The sequence below is a fragment of the Rhinolophus ferrumequinum genome, chromosome 7, assembly GCF_004115265.2.
Source record: "Rhinolophus ferrumequinum isolate MPI-CBG mRhiFer1 chromosome 7, mRhiFer1_v1.p, whole genome shotgun sequence".
NCBI classification, from domain to species: Eukaryota; Metazoa; Chordata; class Mammalia; order Chiroptera; family Rhinolophidae; genus Rhinolophus; species Rhinolophus ferrumequinum.
Window position 1 is genome coordinate 27832006 of NC_046290.1, and position 23645 is coordinate 27855650.

Consider the following 23645-nt stretch of genomic DNA (forward strand, 5'->3'; position numbering starts at 1 on the left):
GTGTGTGGTATAATAACATCACAAGCAGACTAAGACAGTATGCCTTTTGTTAATTTAAAAAAAAAAAAAAAATCTTTAAATGAAGATTAAATACCAAGCATACAGCAATGCTAGATAAGGCTGGGTGCCAACGCTGTAGAATAATCAAGGTGTGACTGAGAAGCCTCATATAGAAAGAACAGTTCCCCCATGCATGTTCACTCTAGACAAACATATACTGTAATTTAATTACTGAAAATTTTTCATAAAATTCTGCTGCATTACATAATTACCAATTTGGTGAAGTCAGTGGTGACAAAAATTTTCTGTTGACAAAAATAAAGAAGACTAGTGGGCTTGGTTTCAGCACATACAACCTGTAGACCACTGTCTTACACAAATGCCTTCATAAAGTTTGCATATCTCTATGAGAAACTCATCACTTAGAAGATGATATAGAAAATGTGTGGGAAACTTGCCAGATCAATTTCAGTAACTGCTTGCTTTGTAATGACATCATTTCCCTGGAGATCTGGGCTTTGATTCCAGCACTTACTCTGTGATGTAGCTACTTTTACTCTCCAAGAGCTTCACCCTCCTGATAATGTCTTAGCAAGACCAGATTCCTCACAGATTTCTAATTTTACGATTCATAGGAATTGACTTTTAAGACAATCCTCAAACATTTCAGCAAGTCCTTTTGCAGGCTTCCAGTATAATATACATTACAATGCCAAACTTAAAAATTTATCCTGTAGCCTAGATATTTTTCTTAGAAATACCTCATTTTCCAGTGCATAGCAGCAGAATATATTAGACCTGTGTAGCTGTAACCTACAGACAAATTTCCTTGGTTTGACAAAATAATATCCTCTCTGCCTTACCTCTCTTATACAAAGAAATTTCTAGGGAGAAAAAGATAAAATTTTAAAAATAAGTTACTATTGTAAAAGAAAAGCAGAGGAATGTTCTTACCTGAGGTGTCAGCTCTACTTCTAATTCACCAGCTAAGTACTGTCGTTCAAATTCTGCATTTTCTCCCACGTACGAAGAAACCATGCGTTTTATCTGCTTGGATTGAAGTAAAAGGCCCAAGCCAAAGTTGTCACACCTAGAAGGAAAATGCAAGCAGCTTGCAATCAAAGGAACATCTGGTACAACGCTGATATCACTTACATTCAAAAACATACAATTTTATTAAATTAAAGGAATCATCTCTACTAGGCATTTAACCCACATTCTCTCTCAGTCCCTCACCACCCAAAGAGCTCTTTATAAGGTGGATCTCCTTTTCTTATTTTACAGTTGAGAAAATTAAAGCTCAAAATGTTTAAGTGATTTTTATTCTAAGATCTTGGATGATAAGTGACACGGCCAGTACTCAAACCCACATCAATCCCAGAATTCTACCCCACCCCTTTTATTCTTTCCACTGCTACAAAGTGATACTGGGTTAGAAGCTGAGCAAAGAGATGGATTGGTCCTTGGCCAATGCTTTAGAGGCGTACATAAATGCAATGGCAATGCCACTGTCCTAACCGGCACTGACCCCAAAGGAAGGTTTGGATGGAGAAACTCTTTCTGTCCTAAAAAGGGGGCTTTTTCATATTTAAAAGAGGAAGAACAACAGACTCTTAAAATATAGACCCAAATTATAAATAATTATAAACATTTTCCTTATACCACAGATATTTTGCTCAAGAAGACTTAAACACTTAAACAGTTTAACAACAATAAAAAATCAAGAAATTAATCACAAACCAGTGATGATTATAGGTAGCAAGAATAATGTTGTATCTGTTAAGTTACATATAATGGTTTAGTGTCTGTGTTAATGTTGGAGTTCGATTTATTCTTAGAAATAGTGTACGTAGTGTTGGCTTTTTTCATTAGGTGAAGGTCTCTAAGCTTGTGCTTCTCATTTATTTCTATTGTTTTCAAAGCAAAATACACCTAAAATTTCAAGCAAAGACAACATAACAAGACAGATTAATAACTGAATAAATACTTTTCCATTTTTAGTCACATTATCCCTCTCTTCCACTCAAGAGTTTCAAAAATATGTTAAAAAAACTAGATAACAAAGAATATTTGAACTTAAGGTACAAAACTATTTTTAAAAGAAATGGTAGAGTGATGTCAGAAGCATGGCAGTGTGAGAGGTCCCCCGATCTCTCCCCTTGAAGTTACAAGTTGAATAGCTGTAATTCAACATAGGATTTCATAGTCAACACACAAACATGTCTGAGATATCCGCACATCAAAACGTCTTTGAAGGTGGAAGAATCGGGGCAAACAGGGGAGGAGGAAAAGGAAAAAAAAAGAGATAAGTGCTGCCGATGCAGCACGGAGCTCAGTGCTGGTCCCCGGAGATGGGAGAATTCAGGCTGCAGGTGCACTCTTTGTGCCCCAGTCTGAGTGATCAGCATATAAAACAAAACCCAATCATATGCTGCCTTCAAGAGACACATCTCAGCTGCAAGGGCAGATATAAACTCAAAGGGTGGAAAACAATACTTCAAGCAAATGGTGTACAGAGAAAAGCGGAAGAACCATACTTATATCTAACAAAACAGATTTCAAGATTTCAAGATAAAAAAGGTAACAAGAGACAAAGACGGACATTTCATATTGATGGGATAATACGAGATAGTACATCAAGAAGACATAACACTTATCAATAAATATGCTCTCACTTAGGAAGCACCAAAAATATATAAAGTCACTACTAACAGAACTAAGGGTATAAACTGACAAAGCAGAATTTTAGTAGGGGACCTAAATAGACCATTGACAACTAGGGATAGATTATCCAAACAGAAAATCGATAAGGAAATATTGGCCTTAAATGACACATTAGACCAAATGTGTCAATTTACAGAACCTTTCATCCCAGAACACCAGATTATACATTCTTCTCCAGTGCACATGGAACATTCTCAAGGATAGACCACATGTTTGTATACAAAACTAGCCTCAGCAAATTTAAGAAAACTGAAATCATACCAACCATACTGTCCAACCACAATGCTTTGCAATTGGAAATCAACTGCAAAAAGAAAGCAGGAAAAAACATAAATATGTGGAAATTAAACAACATGCTACTAAAGAACAACTTGGTCAAAGAAGCACTAAAAGGAGAGATCAAAAGATACTAGAAACAAATGAGAATGACAATAAAACATATGAAAACTTTTGGGATACAACAAAAGTGGTAATAAGAGGGGAGTTTATATCATTACAGGCCTATCTCAAGAAACAAGAAAAATCCCAAATAAATCATCTCACATTACATCTTAAAGAACCAGAAAAAAAAGTACAAATGAAACCCAAAGTCAGCAGAAAGAAGGAAATAATAAAAATTAGAGCAGAATTAAATAAAATAGAGAACAAAAAGACAATAGAAAAAAAAAATCAATGCAACAAAATGCTGTTTCTTTGAAAGGATTAATAAAATTGACAAACCCCTGGCTAGACTCATTAAGCAAAAAAGAGAAAAGACACAAACAAAATCAGAAATGAAAGAGGAGAAATTACAACAGATACCACAGAAATACAAAAAATCGTACAAGAATACTATGAAAGACTATATTCAACGAAATTAAAAAACCTAGAAGAAATGGACAAGTTCTTGGAAACATACAACCTTCCGAGACTGAATCGTGAAGAACGGAAAATTTAAATAGACCAATCAACAGTAAGAAATTTGAAACAATCATCCAAAACCTCCCCAAAAGCAAAACTCCAGAACCAGATGGCTTCACCAGTGAATTCTTCCAAACATTCAAAGAGGACTTAATACCTGTCCTTCTCAAACTCTTCCAAAAAAATGAAGAAGAGGTAATACTTCCTAAGTCATTTTATGAGGACAACATTACCCTGATACCAAAACCTGGTAAGGATAACACACACACACAAAAAAAAATACAGACCAATATCTCTGATGAATATAAACACAAAAGTCCTAAACAAAATACTAGCAAACTGAATACAACAAAAAAAAGTTTATATATCATGATCAAGGGCGCTTCATTCTAGGGCATCAGAATGGTTCAACATAAGCAAATCAATCAATGTGATACACCATATAAACAAAACAAAGGATAAAAATCATAGGGTTATATCAATAGATACAGAAAAAGCATTTGGCAAGATACAACATTCATTTATGATTAAAATACTTAATAAAATGGGTATAAAAGGAAAAGTACCTCAATATAATAAATGCCATATATGACAAACCCTCAGCTAATATCATACTCAATGTTGAAACACTGAAAGCTTTTCCTGTAAGATCAGGAACAAGACAGGATGTCCCCTCTCACCACTGTTATGCAACATAGTATTGGAAGTCCTCGCCAGAGCAATCAGGCAAGAGAAAGAAATAACAGGGCATCTGAACTGGGAATGAAGAAGTTAAATTGTCACTTTTTGCAGATGACATGATTCTTTATATAGAAAACCTTAAAGATTCCATCAAAAAACTATTAGAAACAATAAACAAGTACAGTAAAGTTGCAGGATACAAATCTCGATGTACAAAAATCCATTGCACTCCTGTATATTAACAATGAAATTTCAGGAAAAAGAAAAAATTCCTTTTGCAATTGCAACAAAAAGACTACCTATGAATAAACTGAACAAAGGATGTGAAGAACCTATACACTGAAAACTACAAGACATTCATTATTAAAAGAAATTGAAGAAAACACAAAGAAATGGAAAGATATTCCGTGTTAACAGATTGGAAGAATCAACAGAGTTAAAATGGCCATATTACCCAACACAATATACAGATTTAATGCAATCGCCATCAAAATCCCTATGGCATTTTTTAAAGAAATAGAATAAAAAGTCATCAAATTTGTATGGAATCACAAAAGGCCCCAAATAGCCAAAGCAATCCTGAGAAAAAAGAACAAGGCCAGAAGTATCACACTCCTTGACTTCAGTTTAAACTACAAAGCAACAATAAACAAAACAGCATGGCATTGACAGAAAAACAGACAAACATACCAATGGAAAAGATTGAGAACCTGGAAATAAACCCACATATGAGGTAAGACAATTTTCGCGAACTTGTTGCAACAACGTTGCTAACTTTTTTTTGATATCAGAGAGATTGTTCATTATGAATTTGTAACTGGACAAACAGTTAACCAAGTTTACTATTTGCAAGTGATGAAAAGGCTGCATGAAAAAGTTAGACGACCTGAACTTTTCACCAACAATTCACAGCTCTTGCATCATGACAATGCATCAGCTCACACGACACTGTCTGTGAGGGAGTTTTTAGCCAGTAAACAAATAACTGTATTGGCACACCCTCCCTTCTTACTTGTTCTGTCCCCCAATGACTTCTTTCTTTACCAAAAAATAAAGGAAATATTGAAAGGAAGACATTTTGATGATATTCAGGACATCAAGTGTAATACAACGACAGTTCTGATGGCCATTCAGAAAAGGAGTTCCAAAATTGCTTTGAAAGGTGGACTAGGTGCTGGTGTTAGTGCATAGCTTTCCAAGGTGAGTATCTGGAAGGTGACTGTAGTGATATTCAGCAATGAGGTATGTACCGTAGCACTTTTTCTAGGATGAGTTCACGAACTTAATTGTCTGACCTTGTATATATGTGTGGGGAGCCATGATTTCTTGATGCTTTGGAGCCTTGAAAACTGGCTCAGTTTATGATTAACTTGTTTCTGCTCCTGAGGCATTGTCTCGGCTGCACCTGGAGGGTGCTTGCAAACTGCTGAGGTATGTAGTGGGAACGGCCAGTTTCTCGGACACAGATCACTGATGGCTATCAGGATAATGGATAGATTCTGTCATGGGATAATTGCTTTTGGGGAGTTCTTTAGTGATTTTGTAAGTTTCTGGGTAGAAGTTAAAAATTTACTTTCTGTGAGGTAATGCACACTCGTGATTGTTAAAATGCATGTACTCAAAGGGTATATAAACGGTGGAGGTGAATAAAGCCGGTGCTTCAGCATCACTGGAGACCGATCGATCGCATCATCATTTGTGAGTGTCTTTTTTCATTCCCACTCACCCATTCAGGAACTGTTTGATTTGTGGCGGCTGGCACGCCACATATATGGGCAAATAATTTTTGACAAAGAAGCCAAAAACATACAATGGAGAAAATAGAGCCTCTTCAATAAATGGTGCTGGGAAAATTGGAAAGCCATGTGCAGAAGAATGAAACTAGATCGCTATCTGTCACCACATACAAAAAATTAACTCAAAATGGATTAAAGACCTAAATATGCGACCTGAAACAATAAACTGCATAGAAAAAAGCACAGGTACTAGTGGACCTTGGGTTCAGAGAGGATTTTATGAATTTGACCTTAAAGGCAAGGGAAGTAAAAGCAAAAGTAAATGAATGGGACTATATCAAACTAAAAAGCTTCTGCACAGCAAAAGAAACCATCAACAAAACAAAGAGACAACCAACCAAATGGGAGAAGATATTTGCAAACAACACCTCCGATAAGGGGCTGATACATAAAATATATAAAGAACTCATACAACTCAACAACAATCCAATTAAAAAATGAGCAGAGGACCTGAACAGACACTTCTCCCAAGAAGACACACAAACGGCCAACAAATATATGAAAAAATGCTCAACTTCACTAGCTATTAGGGAAATGCAAATCAAAACCACAATGAGATACCACCTCACACCTGTTAGAATGGCTGTTATCAACAAGACAGGTAATAACAAGTGTTGGAGAGGCTATGGGAAAAAAGGAACCCTGATACACTGCTGGTGGAAGTGTAAATTGGTACAGCTACTATAAAACACAGTATGGAGTTTCCTCAAAAACTTAAGAATAGAATTACCATATGACCCAGCAATCCCTCTTCTGGGTTTCTACTCCAAAAATTTGAGAAAATTTATCCATGAAGAATATGTACCCCTATTTTCATTGCAGCATTATTCACAGTGGCCAAGACATGGAAAGAACTGAAGTGTCCTTTGATAGATGAATGAATAAAGAAGATGTGGTACATACATACAATGGAATATTACTCAGCCATAAGAAAAGATGAAATACTGCCATTTGCAACAACATGGATATATTTTGAGATTATCATGCTAAGCAAAATATGCGTAAATTGTGGTGTATCCACGAAATGGAATAATGTACAGCAATGAGAAGGAATGCTCTAGCAACGATGGATGACTCTCACAGACAAAATGTTGAGCAAAAGAAACAAAAAAGAATACATACTTTGACCTTTATGTTAACGTCAAAGTCAGACAAAACTAATAGATAGGATCGGAAGTGAGGACAATGGTTAACCTTGGTAGTGAGAGAGGAGAGTATCGACGGGAAGAAGCATGAGGAAGGGCTTCCTGGGTTACTGGGCATATTCTGTTTCTTTATGTGGGTGTTGGTTACATGGGTATCCATCAAACTATATATCTATGACATGGTCATTTTCTGTGTTACTCTACATTATGCTTCAATAAAGTTTTTTGAAAGATGGAAATGTAGTGGTAAAGGCCTGAGTACCTCCCAGAAACAGAAGTCTTCATTTATGATCTCTCCCAGTAATCCAATTCCTTTAGTGCCTGATGGTTCTTCCCCTATGGAGCTTGTGTCATCTGCATGGTTCATTGATCTAACGATCATTTACTGAGTTATTCCTGTACCCTAGGGCTGGTATGTCAGGTCCTGGGCCATTGGTAGCTCTGAGATTTTCCAGGAAAAAAAATATGTAATCTTTAATTACAATAGAGGAAGAGACGTGCTGAGATGAATCTGCATGAAGTGCAATGAGAACAATGAAGATTGAGAACCCAATAGTCAGAGAGGGGAAAGAGGGCAGAAAAAAGCGTACAGAAGGTGACACTTCAACAGACTTGTAAGGAAAAAAAAACTCTTTGAGAGTAGAGGTGTGGAAGTGATGAGAAAAACAGACAGATGGGCAGCTTTGCAAAGGTATAAAATGGCGTGATGGGCTCAGGAAACTACATGTTGAGTGTGACCGCAATACGGACCGAAAGCAGAAGTCAGGCAGGAAATGAGAAGGCAGGCCAGGCTGTGAGCTAGCCTGTAAGCCATACCAGGAAATTAGGATTTCATCCTGAAGGACATGGGAGACCCTGTGAATAATTTTAAGCAGAAAATAACAGGGTATACACTTTATTGGAGAGGTTCGGAGAGGAAAGGCAGGGAGATCAGTTAAGAGGCTTGAAATAGTCCTAACAAACAGTGACAAGGGTCTGAACTATGGCAGAAGCGATGAGAATGGAGAGGAAAGGATGTATCAAGGAATATTTGGGGAAAACAATTCCTAAGACTCGTTGCCCATCCTGATGTAGATGCAGACCCACTCCAGGATTCTGGCTTTGGCAATGGAATATAGTGGGAGAAGGGGCTAGGGATTAAGTCTAATGACCACAGTCACATCCACCTGTCTGCCCTGGAAAGGTGGTATGTGTGGCACTTCGTAGGACATTTTTCCTGACAACCTAATTTTCTCCCACCTTCACTCCACTCTCCATCCTCATACTCCTCATGCCCAGGAGTGGCTATTCCTGCTCAACTGACTTTCCTGTTCTCAGGATGTATCATTTCCAAGCCTCTATCTCCCCCAGGTAGTCATGATACAGTAAATATCTCAAAGTAATCCAAGTAACAGGTAACTGCCAACTTTCTACAAAACTTGTTTGAGTTCAAGCCTTCCAATACCGAATCTAATAACATTTCACACTGCCCGTGAGTATAAAAAATAATACATGATTTCTCTGCACTTGTTTCAAAAGAAAACTAGAGCCTAAATAGCAAATATTTTCAAGAGTATATTTTTGCCATAGGGGGAGAACTCCTTGAAGAGTAATAATACACTTGTCCACTAGAGGGCTCCAAATCACTACAGATTCTCTGTCGCGCAGGAAATCAGTTCTTCCACACACTCCTATACACAATCCGGATTTGGGTTTGTTTTAACCTACTCCTAATTAACACCTAACTAGGCCCTCAGCTCTTCAGGTTAACAATTCGATTCCCGTAAACTCAGGTTCACTTGCAGCCTTCTCATCTCACCTGATGGCAGCCCCATCCTCACAGATCTTCAGAACAAAACCAACCGGGTGATCCTTCTTTCTCACACTCTGCACACCAACTCTACCGGGAAACCCTGACTCTCCCTACAAAATCTACCCAGAATCTGAGCATTTCTCTCTACTTCTCCTGTGACCTACACCATCTGTTGCATGGACACTGAAGTAACCTTAACTGTTTCTACTCCTGTTTTATGATCTACTCACAAAATGACAGCCAAAAATGTACTCGTCGGTATAAAAGAAAGCGTCAGATCATGTCCCTGCTCTGCTCAAAGCCCTGCAAAGGTATTCACTTATTCAGAGAAAAAGCAAAGGTCTCGGGAGTGGCTTGTAAGTTCCGTTGCAGTGGGAAGCCCTTTCATGTCTCTGACCTCACTGCTGCTCCCACTTCCTTTTTGCTCTACCTCTGCTGGCGTCCTCACTGCCACTCCAACACCACGCACCCCATCCTGCCGGGGGTCTTTCCACTGCCTTTCCCTGTCTCGGAAATTCTTCCCCCAGATATCCGCGTGGCTCAACCCCCTCACTTCCTTCAAGTCTCTGGTCAACTGTCACCTCAAGGAGTCCGGCCCTGATCGCCCCATTGTATCCTGAAACCTGCCTCTCCACTTTCATATTCCCAGTCCTCGTTGCTCTTTTTCTTTTTGTCATAGCACTATAACCTTCTAACATATTGGAAATCTTACTTATTTGTTACGTTTAATACTTTTTGTCTGCCTCTCCCCGCTGGAAGATAAGGTCCACAAAGGCAGGGCAGTTGGCCTCTTGTTCACTGTTGTAGCCCAAGCACCTGGAAGCGTATGCAACATACAGCAGGCACTAAAAAAACATGTGCTGAACAAATCTATCAAATGAATTTATTGCTCAATGTCACTTTCCTCCTCACTAGCTCTTCTCTAATAAAAATGAAAATCATCAAGTGCTTATGCTGGGTATTTTCTATTTGCCCTTCCGGATCCATTCTCCAACCTCCAGCCTGCGCTGGGATGGCTGACCTGCGAGGACTAAATCGTGGGGCTCCCTTGCCCTGTGGCTTCTGACTGGGTTCAGCCCATGGAAGGCACCATCAGGGGGATCAGAGGTGACAGGAGAACAACATCAGGATGTATATTCCGCTGGCTCTCTCCCTGGCAAGCTGCAGCACATTGCATAGCCTTCTTCATCAAGCTTTCTTTTTGGTCTTAACAGTTCCCTCCCCTCATTCCATCTGACCTAGGGCTGGTGATCCTTTATTACTAACTCCAGGGCTCTTCAGTACTCAGGTTGCTCTCCCTCAGTCCTGACCATTCTTTACAAAAGAGTCGCTTTGGTAAACTCGCCTCCACTACCCAACATGAGAGTACCATTGATATGCTCTGGAGCCCTATCTAAATTAAGTCATAATAATAAAGTAATCCATGAAGGTGGAAATACACCATTTGCTATCTGTAGTATTTAATACCTGAAGCTCCCTCCAAGCACACAGCTCCCTACCATAAACCAGAACATACTTGGTCATTCATTGACTTGGGAATTTTTCTAACCACTTTTTCATGGATCTCTGTTTAGTTTTTCAACCCATTATACGTGTGAACTTGGCTCTGTTTGGAGATAACCTCTCTGTATTTGTTGATCTTGGCTCTGGAAACTGTGTATTTTTTTTCTTTTTTCTTTACTTTGTTTTTGGACTAGAACCTAGCATGGCAATCAAACAGTGCATAAGATGCTCATCCCAGGTTACTACCTGACCGGGTACAGTGTTTATGCCTCAAAAAATCTTGTTAGATAGCTAACAATAAGGGTGTCTTTCCTGCGTATGAGACACTGATGATACAAACATGAAAAAGGTAAGGCCCTTACAATATAAAGACATAAGAAAGACATATGTGATCTTCTTCAAATGAGGAACATACCAATTCTAATAGAGAAACATATTAAAGCTTCTTGCAGCTCTTTGATAGTAAAGATCATTCTGATGACCTTTCAAAGTGATTATCTTGCTTACCGTTCGTAGTCAACATTTTTCTAGCATACATAATAAAAGAGAGATTTAATCTTTTTCATGCAGCACAACAAACTAAGTTTCAAACATTTTAGTTGTTAAATAAGTCTAAATCCAAAATTTCATTAAAGAGATACATTAATGTAAAGCAAAACATTATTTCATGGAAGATATCAATGTTCTGCAAATATTTTTCATTTTCTGAATCTGATTTTTCATTTTCTGAAATATCATTAATTGGCTATTCTTGTCAAAATGAATCTCTAACAAAAATGAAGCTGCAACCATTTACAAACTGTATTTCTTATTTACTCTCTTTTGAATTATACTTAAATCTCAATTATGCAATTTATATGAGGTGTGATCAAACAATATGGTGAATGTTTAAATTTAAAAAATGTATTACGGTAAAAGATACATTGGCATTAATCCCCCTCAAAATACTCCCCCTCGCTTCGAACACACTTATCTCATCATTCTTGCCACTTTCTCAAGCAGTTCTGGAAGTCCTCTTTCGTAAGTGTCTTTAGTTGCACTCTCATGGCTGCCTTGATGTCCTGAATCATTTTGACGTTGGGGAAGAGCCAAAATCACATGGTGCCAGATCCAGTGAATAAGGTAGATGAGGACACACTGTAATGTTTTTATTTGACAAAAATTGCCTTATACCAGAAGTGATGTGTGACACAGAGTGTTGTCATGATGGAGGTTGATTTACAGCACACTTTAACACACACCTTCTGTCAACGGTAGCTCATACCCGACTGATTGCACAAAACAAGCTGAAATCTGTCACAACGTTACTAAGGTCCCACGCACCGCTTCCCATATTGAAGATCCCTGCCTTTCCGTTGGATGGCACGCGGCAGCAGCATTTACCATATTTTGTGATCACAACGGGAAAGGCTCCGTGTCACACATTGCTTCTGGTACAGCAATTTCTGTCCAATAAAAACATTATTTATTTGAATAAGGTATGTCTTCATCCACCATATTCACCGGATCTGGCACCAAGAGTCTTCTGGCTCTTCCCCAAAGTCAAATTGACCATGAAAGCTAAACATTTTGAATGGATTCAGGACATCTAGGCAGCCATGACAGTGCAACTTAAAGACACTCACAAAAGAGGACTGCTTCAGAAAGTGGCAAGAACAATGGGATAAGTGTGTTTAAGTGAGGGGGAGTATTTTGAGAGGGATTAATGGCAATGTGTCTTTTACTGTAATAAACTTTTTTGTAATTTAAACATTCACCATATTTTTTTATCAGACCTCATATTTACTCTGATTACATCAAGAATATTGAAAAGAAAATGTTGTATTTAGATATAAGGTTAATTTATGACATTGTTATACGGGACAAGTGAAATCTTCCATAAGCTGAGCAGAGACGTTCAAGTGCACACCCCAGGAAGTGGTTAGCCCTTCCCAGACAAAATAACCAAACTTGGGAGAATGCTTATAATTAGCCAAGGAGACCTAGATCTCTCCATTGAGCCCTTCAGAGATGCAGCCATCTCAACAAGACAAGATTATTTTAGACTGCGGTTCTTGAAGGTGGGGATTTAGACAACTCCAAGGGCAGCCCACTTCCATGTGCACGACTAACACATACTGATAATCAACAGCATTTTAAATAAATATCAAGTCAGCTCAAAGGGCACTGGATGTGTTTAAGAAATATCAAGGGACCGTGAATAAACTTCTCTATTTACAGATGTGTTTCCTCTTTTAAATAAGGGAACTGGCACAGATGATCTCTACACTCCCCTCCAACTCCAGCATTCATTAACTCTGAGACTCAGGCTGAGCACAGCAGGAAGCAGAAAACTCCTGTAAGTAAGGAGTGGCCTGTAATACATATCAAAGAGAGTAAATACAATTCAGTACACAAAATAAAATAAAAGTGTCGAAAAGAATTCAGGAAGGGGCAAGATCAACAAAGGCTAGGAAGTTCTGTACTTGGATAAGGCTTCTTTGAGGATACGTAACTTGAGTGGAATTCAGAAAGATGGGAAAGATGTAGATATGCAGAGAAGAGGTGGGAGAACCTTCCAGATGAAAATAATAGCATAAATAAACTCAGCAAAGGAAAAATGAGCACAAATGTAGGATCAGTTTTGTTTCCTAAATAATCTGTGCTATTTATTCTAAGTTGCATTTATAATAGGCTAAACTGCCAATTTAAGAATTTTTTTAAGACCTTTAAAGTCTTTCATTATTGAAAGAAAGTTGATGATTTACGACTTAGTGTAAAAATAGATTTTTCCTTTATAACTAAATATATCTTAATGTGCATGCCATTCATTATTAAAATGTTATGGCTCATTGTTGACCATTTTGATATGCGATCCTACTGTCTTAAGTGCTGGCTGCATAGCCTCCTCCTTCTATCAAGACTAGCAACATTTTTAATGATTAATGATATACCTTATATATCATCTAGAGTAGTGGCATAACAAAAAGGAAGGACCTGAAATATATTTCAAACTGATATCCACCTTTCTTTATAAATAATGATCTACAATATACAACATAAAGGAACATCTCTTAATTTTAAAATGCAGGATTCAATTTAAAAATACATATTTTGGGCGGGCCCGGTGGCTCAGGCGTTTGGAGCGCCGTGCTCCTAATGCCCAGGTCTCACGTTCAATTCCCACATGGGCCAGTGCACTGCGCCCTCTACAGCTAAGATTGTGAACAACAGCTCTCCCTGGAGCTGGGCTGCTGTGAGCAGCTGGAGGTTGGCATAAGCTGCCACCGGCTACTGTGTGCTGCCCTGGGCTGTTGTGTGCCACCATGAGTGGCTGGTGGCCAGCGTGAGTGGCCGGCAGCCGGCAAGAGCTGCCATGAGCTGCTGTGAGTGGCTGACCAACAACTGGCAACCGACCGCCTCAGCCGTGGGGTGCGCAAGGCTCATAATCCCAGCATGGGCCAGGGAGCTGTGTCCTACACAACTAGACTGAGAAACAATGCTTGAACTGGAGTGGGGGGGAGGCAAAAGAAGAGGGGAAAAAATATATATATATATATTTAACTTTAATAATATATTTGAAGTTTAGAAACATAAGAGCACATTAGATTAAGATATAAAGGTATGCAAGTCTCCTTTACTTATGATTACGAAGGATGGGACTGAAAATATTTGAATAAATGTAACTACCACTCTTGAGCCTGTTAAACACTAGCTTTTGATGTACAAGTATTGCTCATGTAAATGGGGAAGATTTCATTTCATTGATAGACTTTGATTAAATACGTATTATGGAAAAGTATTGTTAAACACGTGTGTTAAAAATGCACTTACCCTGCATTGTTACTGATTGCAGTTAGCCCTTTTACTCCAGTCTTTAGTAAAGCTCCTATAAGATTCTCTGGAATTCCACATAACCCAAAACCTATAAGTCAAAAATATAAACAAATGGTGAAGAGAGTAATGTTTTTCCAGGGAACTGCATGTTATTCTTTTTAATAAAAAAGAAAATATACAAAGCACATTATTAGACCTACTAAGCAAAATGCACAGATATTTCTCAACAACTCAATAAATGAGTTGTTGTCATATACAAGTAGCTGTATCCAAATGTTTTACACCAATATATAATACCAGTCATCACTGTCACATCCTTGATTCATAAGTATAAAGCCAAATGCAATGTGTTACTATGGCTACCCACTGTTCTTGCACTTAACTACATACTGCCTTACTTTATAATTTAACTCTTATAAAGTCACCTTTTCAAGCATGTTTGTTTCATATGTCTGAGTATATTCTGCAGAATTGGAAGCCTAGGCCAATGACTTTCATTTCTTTACATTTTCCACAATTCCTCAAATAGTATTGGTTTTAAAATGGACACTCAATGACTGATCAGTTGTAGGAAGGAAGGAAGAAAAAAAATGGAAGGAAGGAAAGAGCAAAAGGAAGGAAGGAAGGGAGGGCAGCTTAAAAATAAGCCTTTATTCCTGTGACCAAGGCCTAGAAACCCAAAGAAATTTATAAGAATTAGGCAGCAAATTTAATCAGTGTGAGACAGTGATTCTAAAAGATATTTCAAGCAAAAAGAAGCAACAGAACTTGGGAAGCTCAGTAACAGATAGATACTTATGTGCTATCTCAGAAAAGGAGGCATAACAAAAGGAGATATTAGGTGTGGGTGGATGAGATCAATGCAAATGTTTAAAATTAAATGGAATTCCCAGAAAAAAATTGGGGAATTTTTTTAAGCTACTGTACTAATAAGAAATCACCATTTGAAGGTTCAGCTTTTCAAAATAATTAAAAAAAAAACACAAAATGAATGAAAAGGTAAAAATATAAAATGCTAAACCTTGCTAAACTTTCAGGAAGGGGACACTAATAAAATAAAAGAGAATATAATATGTAATAAATGAAATAAAATAAATACTAACCAAGTAATAAAATAATTGGCATTTCTAATCTACATAGCTCTGCTACTGTGATTTCTCTGCTTTGCTAAAAACATAATGGTGTTACCATAAAAAGGAAAACAATACGATTACTTACCACCAACCAGGATCTTTGCACCATCAGGGATGTCTTTCACAGCTTCCACTGGATCCGTATAAAATTTGGTATGGCGATGCATGCTGGTTGAAAAGTAGCAAACACATCCCTAAAACATTAAAAAACATTTTAAGTGAATAATCATTTGGAGATACATCTTTACTTTAGATGTATAGCAATTTATTCAATTTTTATATATACAAGGATAATTTCACTATGTCCTCTTTGAAAGAGTGGGACTGTAACTAGTTCATCTTACGAGTGGAATGGACACACTCTAGCCACAGATTATCACCAGAATCCCCTGGTGAACTAGGTCTTCTACTATCTAAGGGAAATTCTGTGACATCTGTGGCCACCCAAAAGTAGACAGACCATATGCTAGGACTCAAATTCCCAATAATGGTGTCATCAAGCATCAATTTCTGATAGTAACCTAACCTTCCACTCAATCAATCAACAAGTATTTACTGAGAACCTACTATGTGCCAGCTACTTGGCTATTTATTCCAATCTAGTTAGTATTAAGACATGATCACGGCTCTCGAGTAAATTTAGGACAGCATGACCAATACTACAGATTCTACAAATAGTTAGGCCCCGATCCAATCTTGGGTGACAGAGAAATGCCTCCTAAAGGGGCAAGAACATCATAAAAAGATTCATTCTCCCTATGAGGCTCAGAACTCATGAATGCTGTTGAAAAGTAGCAAACTATTATCTGCAAAGGAGGCATGGCTAGAATTACTGTTATCTAGTGAGCTTTCACAATCAGTTTTCAACTGTTTCCCTCTTTAAACTTCATCCACAATATGGGCAAGAAAAAATTAGAAATTCTATTGTAACGCAATTAATCACGATTCCCAACATCTCTTTATTATTATATATATTACATGTAATACATATAATCTCTCTTTGATTCTCACCATATATTCAAGCTAAAAAGAGGGAGTAGAGAGAATGACAGCTGACTCCTGATATGCTGCCACCTTAAAAAGTCCATAATGTTGTACACTTACACCCATTACCTATCAGTCTCCCAAGAGAGACATCCTGATGGTGTCAAGGTAATGGCATGAATGAGTTTCTATCACTTTTGTCCTCTAAAAACTCCTTTTATAAAAAGTGCCAAGTGGTACAAAAGCCTCTTCAAGAGAACTATACTGAAAGTCAAATGAGATTTGCAGAGGTAGAGGTTACACAGATGACTTTTGTCCCTTTAAATTTCAACCTTGGTCAAAGTCAGACAAGGAGGGCAGTATATATATATATATATATCCTGGCACACTGCCCAAACAAGGAAAATAGTGGAGGCAGAGACAGAAAGCAAAGGGCTTTCTTCTCTTTCTTATCTTCAGGTATCAAGCATTTATTTGATTCTGTTTTAAACACACACATACACACACGAATATATTTTTAATCCTGGTAATTAAAAGTTTGAGAGCCTGAATAAATAGACCAACAGACAGATCTCAAAATAAAGTTGAAGATACCTCCTAGAAAAGAGAAAAATACACAGATATCTGATTTAACCAACTCATTTTACAGATCAAGTTTCTGGAGCTTAGAAAGATCTTGTAATTTACCCAACATCGAGTTAAAACAAGATGAGATCCCAGGTTTTGGCTTTCTATTCCAGGATCCTTCTACCACATATATTCCTCTCCATGTTCTTTAAAAGCCCTCAAAATTATTCTACTTCTATTTCGTGATTTATATACAACAAATCTTTACGAGTGCCCTATTTTTTTCATGAAGAGGTCTGCTGCCATTATCTGGAGTTAAAGATGAAGAGTCAGGGCCTTAGCAGGAGGAGGAAGAAAATGAAAGAATTCGTCTATACCTAAGTAGTCTGGGGATGAGGTTGCCCTGAACGATTTATCCATAGACTGAGAAACACAAGTCCCATAGAGAGGGAGTCAGAAGAAAACTCATTTCTTCTACAGACCCAGAAAGGCTTTTCCAATTCAAGAGGAGGAACAAAAGCACGTAGCACAGACTTGGCAGGAATTCCATTGCTTTGCTTAAGCTAATAATTAGTGTCTCTACTACAAACAAAAATTACTGAGATACTTGCCCCCCACACCCCACCCCACCCCCGCAATAGTACCTCAAAAGCATTTTAGAAAAGACCCAAGTGTTCCACATTTGCCCAGATAACCAAAAGTTTAAAAGCACTAAAAGTGACTTACGTTTCCAGGGAATGTGAGAAGAGCTTAAGATAATGAAAAATTTACAGGCACTCAACTTTTGGTTTTCATTTTCCATACATTCAGTTAACAATATTTGTGTTCATTTATTATCTATTTATTATATTAACATTTGATATCTATTGGTTAAGATACCAATAGTGTGGCATAAGGGGCCGCACTCCCTGCTTCTGGGAATCCAGGGATATGCACTGCCAACACCTTCTAAGATTAGGCAGGGAGGTGGGGGATTGTGTCCCTAAAAATATCTACCTTTTTCCCGTAGATAACTGATTTCAAAGCACAGCTCTAATCTGCTCATAAATTGGCCTCTACGTTCTAATATATTTTAAATCCTAAAACAAGAATATGAAAAGACCCAAATAAACAACTTTCAAGTTTGCAGAAGTTACCTAAAACAACAAAAAGCAATGAGTTGTACAATTTTGACAACTATTTATTCTGGGAATATATTTTTTTTTTCACCGAGGTCATCGTTTACTTTCACTTAATGTATTTTGTTTTGTTTTTCCACTCTCCTACCTTCTGCAAATTTCATTTTATTGTTGCCACTAGTTTCTATTACTATTGGAAAAGCAACATAATGATTCAGTACTAACGTGTAAAAAAATAATCAAAATTCTTAGTGTAAAATGTTTTCTATGTAACCTATTTCTCCTTTTAAAGTCCTCTCTGTAAGATTAAGTTAAACTTTGTCTACAAATACCCTTTGTCATCTACTTCAAACTCTTGCACTTAACCACTGAGTCATGATTCCACTGTTGAGCCTAAATTTTATATCATGACTTTCTAGTCCAGAGTCTCCTTCCTTTCTATCCACTTCTACCATTACTTCTTTCACTTAAATTTCTTTCTCTTGTCATTCAACACTCCAGAACTTAATGAAAATGCACTTCATTTTGAAGATCTCTCAGGGAAAAGCCACAAAGCATACTGCGTTTTCATTTTAAAATAAATTTTATCTTAATGATATGGAACTATACCCGCAGGTGACATTTACCTTGTCACCTTCGACTTAAATAAATCAGGACACCAGAAGATTGATACTGCCCCCTTCGGTATGGGAGGAGAGGCGTGGAGAAAGGCAAAGAGAACCATATTAGAAGGAAAAGTCAGCAATATGTGGGTAGATACACACACTTCCAGATTTGCAAGGAAGAGTATGGCATCACTACCAAGAGGAGGTAGTGACATGTTGAAATGCACTAGATGTGTAGGAGAGGAAAAATAATTTTATTTCTATTCTTCTAAGTTCTTCTGGCTGGTCTATTAATCAAGTTAACCTGAGACAGAATAACAGGAGGAAATGACCAAATTTATTATGTACATTTGAGGGTTCCATAAGAATATGGGAACCCAGGAAAAATTGGACAGTTGAGGCTTACATGCCACCTTGAGCTAAAGAGAAGGGGGAGGGTAGTGGTTGTGGTTTGGAAAGTCAAGGCAATTGACACGTAGATGGAAAAGCAAATGTTTGGTAAATAAATGTTTGCTAAGCCTTCTTTAAAGATGAGACACAGAGATTTTGATCAAATTGGCCTTGCTAGTTCCCTGTCTATCACAAACTAGTTCATATTGAAATATACTTATCTACGACAATAGCTCCCTTCTTGAAACAGGTCCTCTATCCAAATTCTTTCAGGCAGTTGGGGTGGGGGGCGGTCAAAGGTTTTTCCTGAGTCCTTTCTTGAAAATAACCAGTTTAAAATAATCGATATCCTAAAAAAGTATATTTTGGGGTGGCAAACTCTGCTTCCCCTCAGCTATCCCACACTGGACCAGAGTCTGCCAAAGGTGGAAAGTTCATCTTAAACTAAACACTATCAATTACACACTTGTGACGTGAGTAAATCATGAGGTGCTTGCAGGGAGTTACTGACACTAGGCAATTGTCTATAGCAGTGGCATACTTTGTTTTGAGGGAACATACGTGTACATGTTCTCTCTCGACGTTGGTGCGAGGCTCAGCACTCTAAAGGAGCACAAATGAAGGAGTGATGCATCTGCCTGGTACATCAGAAAGCTTGAGGGGTTCTCCAAGAATTAAATTACTAATGAGGATGGGGAATCCAGAAAGAGGGAGCTGCCTGAGTAAAGGTACAAAGAGCTGAGAGGCTCAGTGTGTTCTGGGACATGCGTGACCAGGTCCCATGGAGAGAGGCTCATGAAGAACAGGCTGGAGATGGAGACTGAGGCAGGTTGGACGAGGCGTTAAAGACCACATTAAAGAGTTTCAACTTCATCCTTCAATGACAAAGGAACAGCAAAGCTTTTGAAACAGAGATGTCACAACTCTCGTTTAAAAGCCTGAATCAAGAAAGTGGCAGGGGGACTCTTTGTTTTTCACCCATCCATTTGTTCCAAAACATCTATTTTGTATAAATGTAGTAAATAATGGGGAAGCTGGGTTAAATCAAAGAAAACCACACAGGTATAGTTCCTGCTCTGATGAAACTCACAATGTAGCAAGGATAATAATCACTAAATAATTACAAAATTATTATACATGACACGAGTGATCAACTGGAGGGAGAGAAAAGAGGACAGGAGAGAATGGTTCCAAACTTACACACTGGATGGATACTGGTGCTGGTTAACCATAATGAAAAATGCAAAACAAGGGAGGGAAAAGCCACTTTATGGCTGGTTCATTTTGGGTCAGAAAGAGCCTGAACTGCTCAGTGACATCCAAGTGAAGTGGACTACTAAGTTAATAGGACTGCAGCTCAGGAGAATCTGGGGTTTGAGAAAGATCTGGAAAAGACAGTTTCAAGGAAGAGAGGTAGATAAAGTGTTAATGGTAGTTTTATTTTTTCCCCAGTAATAACTTTCTATAGTGAATGGAAAATGGTACTAAATGTTCCCTCCAAAATAGCCTGGAGGAAGATACCTTCGGAGAGCCTATTCTAATCTAAATTTATGCCAGTGGTTCTGAAAGTGCAGTCCTCACACCAATAGTATTATCACCTAGGAACTTTCTTAATGCAAATTAGGGGGCCCCACCCAGAACCTACTAAATCAGAAACCCTGAGGGTGGACCCAGCAATCAGTTTCATAAAGCACCGGGTAATTCTGATGCACACTCAAGTTTGAGAAACTTGACTATCATAAAAAGCAAACAAACAAAAAAAACCTATCCGTTTTACCTGTTGGTTACGTTTAGCAGAAAAATTCCCAAGGTTACTACTTAAGTTTGCACACAGGGTTCGCTCATCCATGTATTAAACAAGTGTTGAGTGTCTATTGTAGGCAGGGTGGGGTGAAATGTTGAGAAACATAGAGAATAGGCATACAGTATGGTCCCTAACAAGACTCTTTCATCTGGTTAAGAAGACAATGTGAACATTTGAAAAGTTAAACAAGTACACAAGTGCTATAGTTTAACTGAAGTAGGAGGTGAGAATTTAGGGGCTAGATAAGCAGTAAAAGCACTAAATGCCAAGCCCCGGAGGAACACTGGAAAGAACGCCCTGGAGCTATGATAAGCAAACCTGAAAGGTGAGAGTTTGAAGCTTGATAGAAACATTCAAAGAAATACAGCAAAACCCGTAATTTGTAGCTGTCCTATCTAAGAAGAGATTTGCTGGGCTTGGGAATGGATTAATGATATACCTAAAGGTGGCAAAATGAGTAAATTACACTGAGGTAAATAACTAACTACCAAAAGAGGGAACGTTATTGACCTTGGCCCAAGGGTATCTCCGTGTCCTGGTTTGCCTTCGTTTCAGTACCCGCAGCAACCTAACTGAAGGTCAAGTTCCCTTTTAATAATGCATTATACATCCCAAGCTATCCACAATGATCTAAATGCTTCCTAAGAATCATTTAGGAGTAAACTGTTCCAGTTCTAAATCATCCCCTAGCACTTACCTAAGGGGCTTTTAGCGGCCTCTCCGCACTTACTGCTCTCAGATATTGGATGTGGGAAAAATAGAAGAGCAACGGGACAGGACAGTTCTCTGTCAGTAGGCAAGGTGTGCAAGGCGTGCTTTCAAGCTCAAAATTATTATTCAATATGCTACTAAGTAAAGACATCACTTTTCGGTTACCCTTCCAAGAAAGAGGCTCCAGGGATGGCAAGGTAGCGGAGGTAAGCCACCGTCCTGGACCTAGCACTCTGGTGCAGTACTAGCCTCCGAGGACTACGGACTGGAACGCCACCTGAGCGTGGGCTCCAGGCAAGGAAGGAGCACCGGGGGGAAAAATCCACATCAACCAACAATCGCGACGAGAGCTCCTCGGGATACCACTCGGGAGAGTCGGCAGTAAAGGCGGAACAAGCTTTTCAAAGGGCTTTGAAAACGGAAATCCTACAACCCGGATTTCCTGGGGGGCCTCGGGAGAAGGGACGCCGACGACCAAAGACGGCGCACGGGCCACGGCCAGACCTTGACCGACTTCTCCGCTTGGCAGGATAGACGCCCGTGCAAGCGCTCCAATCCTGGTTCCCTTTCCCACAGCGCGGGCGGCACAGCCATATAGGGAGAAGAAAGTGGGGCACGGCCTTCCACCGCCGTCACGCCAAGCATCCGCCCCCCTGGTGATGAAGCCGCGCAGAAACCTGGCTAACTCGGCCGTGGGATCTGGGCCTCTAGAGGCGCCCCTGCCACGAGATCCCCAGAGCCGGGCGCAAACGCCGGCTGCCGTCACCCCTGCCCCTCCTAAAAGTGGCGCGCCTCTCACGCCGCCTTCCGGCCGCCAGAGCCCCAGCCCGGAGGCTGCCCGCGGAGCGGAGATGCGCGCCCGGAGGACGCGCGAGCTCAGCAGGGCGCCGGGCGCTCGCCCCTTCTCAGCCTCGCGCGCGCCTCTTTGCCTCGGCCCGCGCCATTCGGGAAGCAGATGCAGAACCAAGCCACGGCGGTGACCCGAAGGAGGCGCGAGGCAAGGAAAGCATCAGAGCATCTCAGTGGCCGGCGTACGGCGCCACGGATGCCAACTCCCAGGCTGGAGAGGGCGGTGCCCGCAGAGGAGAAAACGCGGGCAGCACTCGGGGTTCCGTCTGCATTCTTCCGGCGTCCTCCTCACCCGCACTTTACCTTTGACCACCGGCCCCCAGAGCCGCGGGCGGGGGCGCAGAACCACTGCCAGGAGGAAAGGAGTTTGACAGCCGCCATGTTGGGGACCCGGCGGCTGGACTGGAGCGCGCGTGAGTGTCAGGGAGCGCTGCCGCCGCCGCGTCACTATAAAGGGAAGGAAAGGAAAGCGCGCGGGGGGCGGGCTGGAGGCTCGACCAGTGACGTCCTTGGGGCCTCCGTCGCTGCGCGCCCGCCGCACCCTGAGACTGGAAGGGCAACCGACTGGGTCTTTTTCCGTGTCTGGCGAGTTCCAGGGAGCTTTGTTGGAGAGGGCTTGCCATCTTAGTCCCCTGATCAGCCCTTTATCTTTCAGGGGGCTCGGGTGTCTGCTTTCCCCAAGGTCCCGGATAAGTATTGGCCTAGCGATCGGGAGGCTCAAGAGGGTCTCTTGCAGGGCTTGTGCTTTTCCAACGCAATGCCTGGCACGGGTGTCATAAGCTTTACATGAGATAATTCATGCAAAACTTCTGGCTCCATTATAAACAAATAAATTTAGGCATTATTCTAAGTATATTCAAGTTGCAGTGGCAGATTGGCAAGGCACGTACATTCTCTCAAAGCCTTTTGACCAACTCCTTGACGTGAGCCAAGTCTGATTTCTTCAGGACCATCTATGTACTTAGAATGGAAACTCAATAAACGTTTTATTTAACCAATGACCAAGTTTTGGGAATATGGCTTAGTTTTGAGCCAAAGCAAAGCAAACAAGATAATTAAATGAGACTTAGCGTCCTTATTGCACACAAAAGCAATGATCAATCGCAGTCCAATTTAAAGTCTGTCTA

At 39.7% G+C, this 23645-nt stretch overlaps 1 protein-coding gene across 1 annotated transcript in view; it reads right to left on the reverse strand.

Annotated features, from left to right (window-relative positions):
- The window catches only part of OXCT1 (3-oxoacid CoA-transferase 1), a 115427-nt gene extending 92449 nt beyond the window's left edge, over nt 1-22978 (reverse strand). Inside the window, exons 1-4 of the mRNA XM_033110738.1 lie at nt 22822-22978; nt 15576-15684; nt 14355-14445; nt 955-1090 (exon numbers count right to left, since the gene is read on the reverse strand). Coding sequence (XP_032966629.1) covers nt 955-1090; nt 14355-14445; nt 15576-15684; nt 22822-22899 — 414 coding nt within the window. The 5' untranslated portion in view covers nt 22900-22978. The remainder of the gene's footprint in view (nt 1-954; nt 1091-14354; nt 14446-15575; nt 15685-22821) is intronic.
- Nucleotides 22979-23645: the final 667 nt, after the last annotated feature.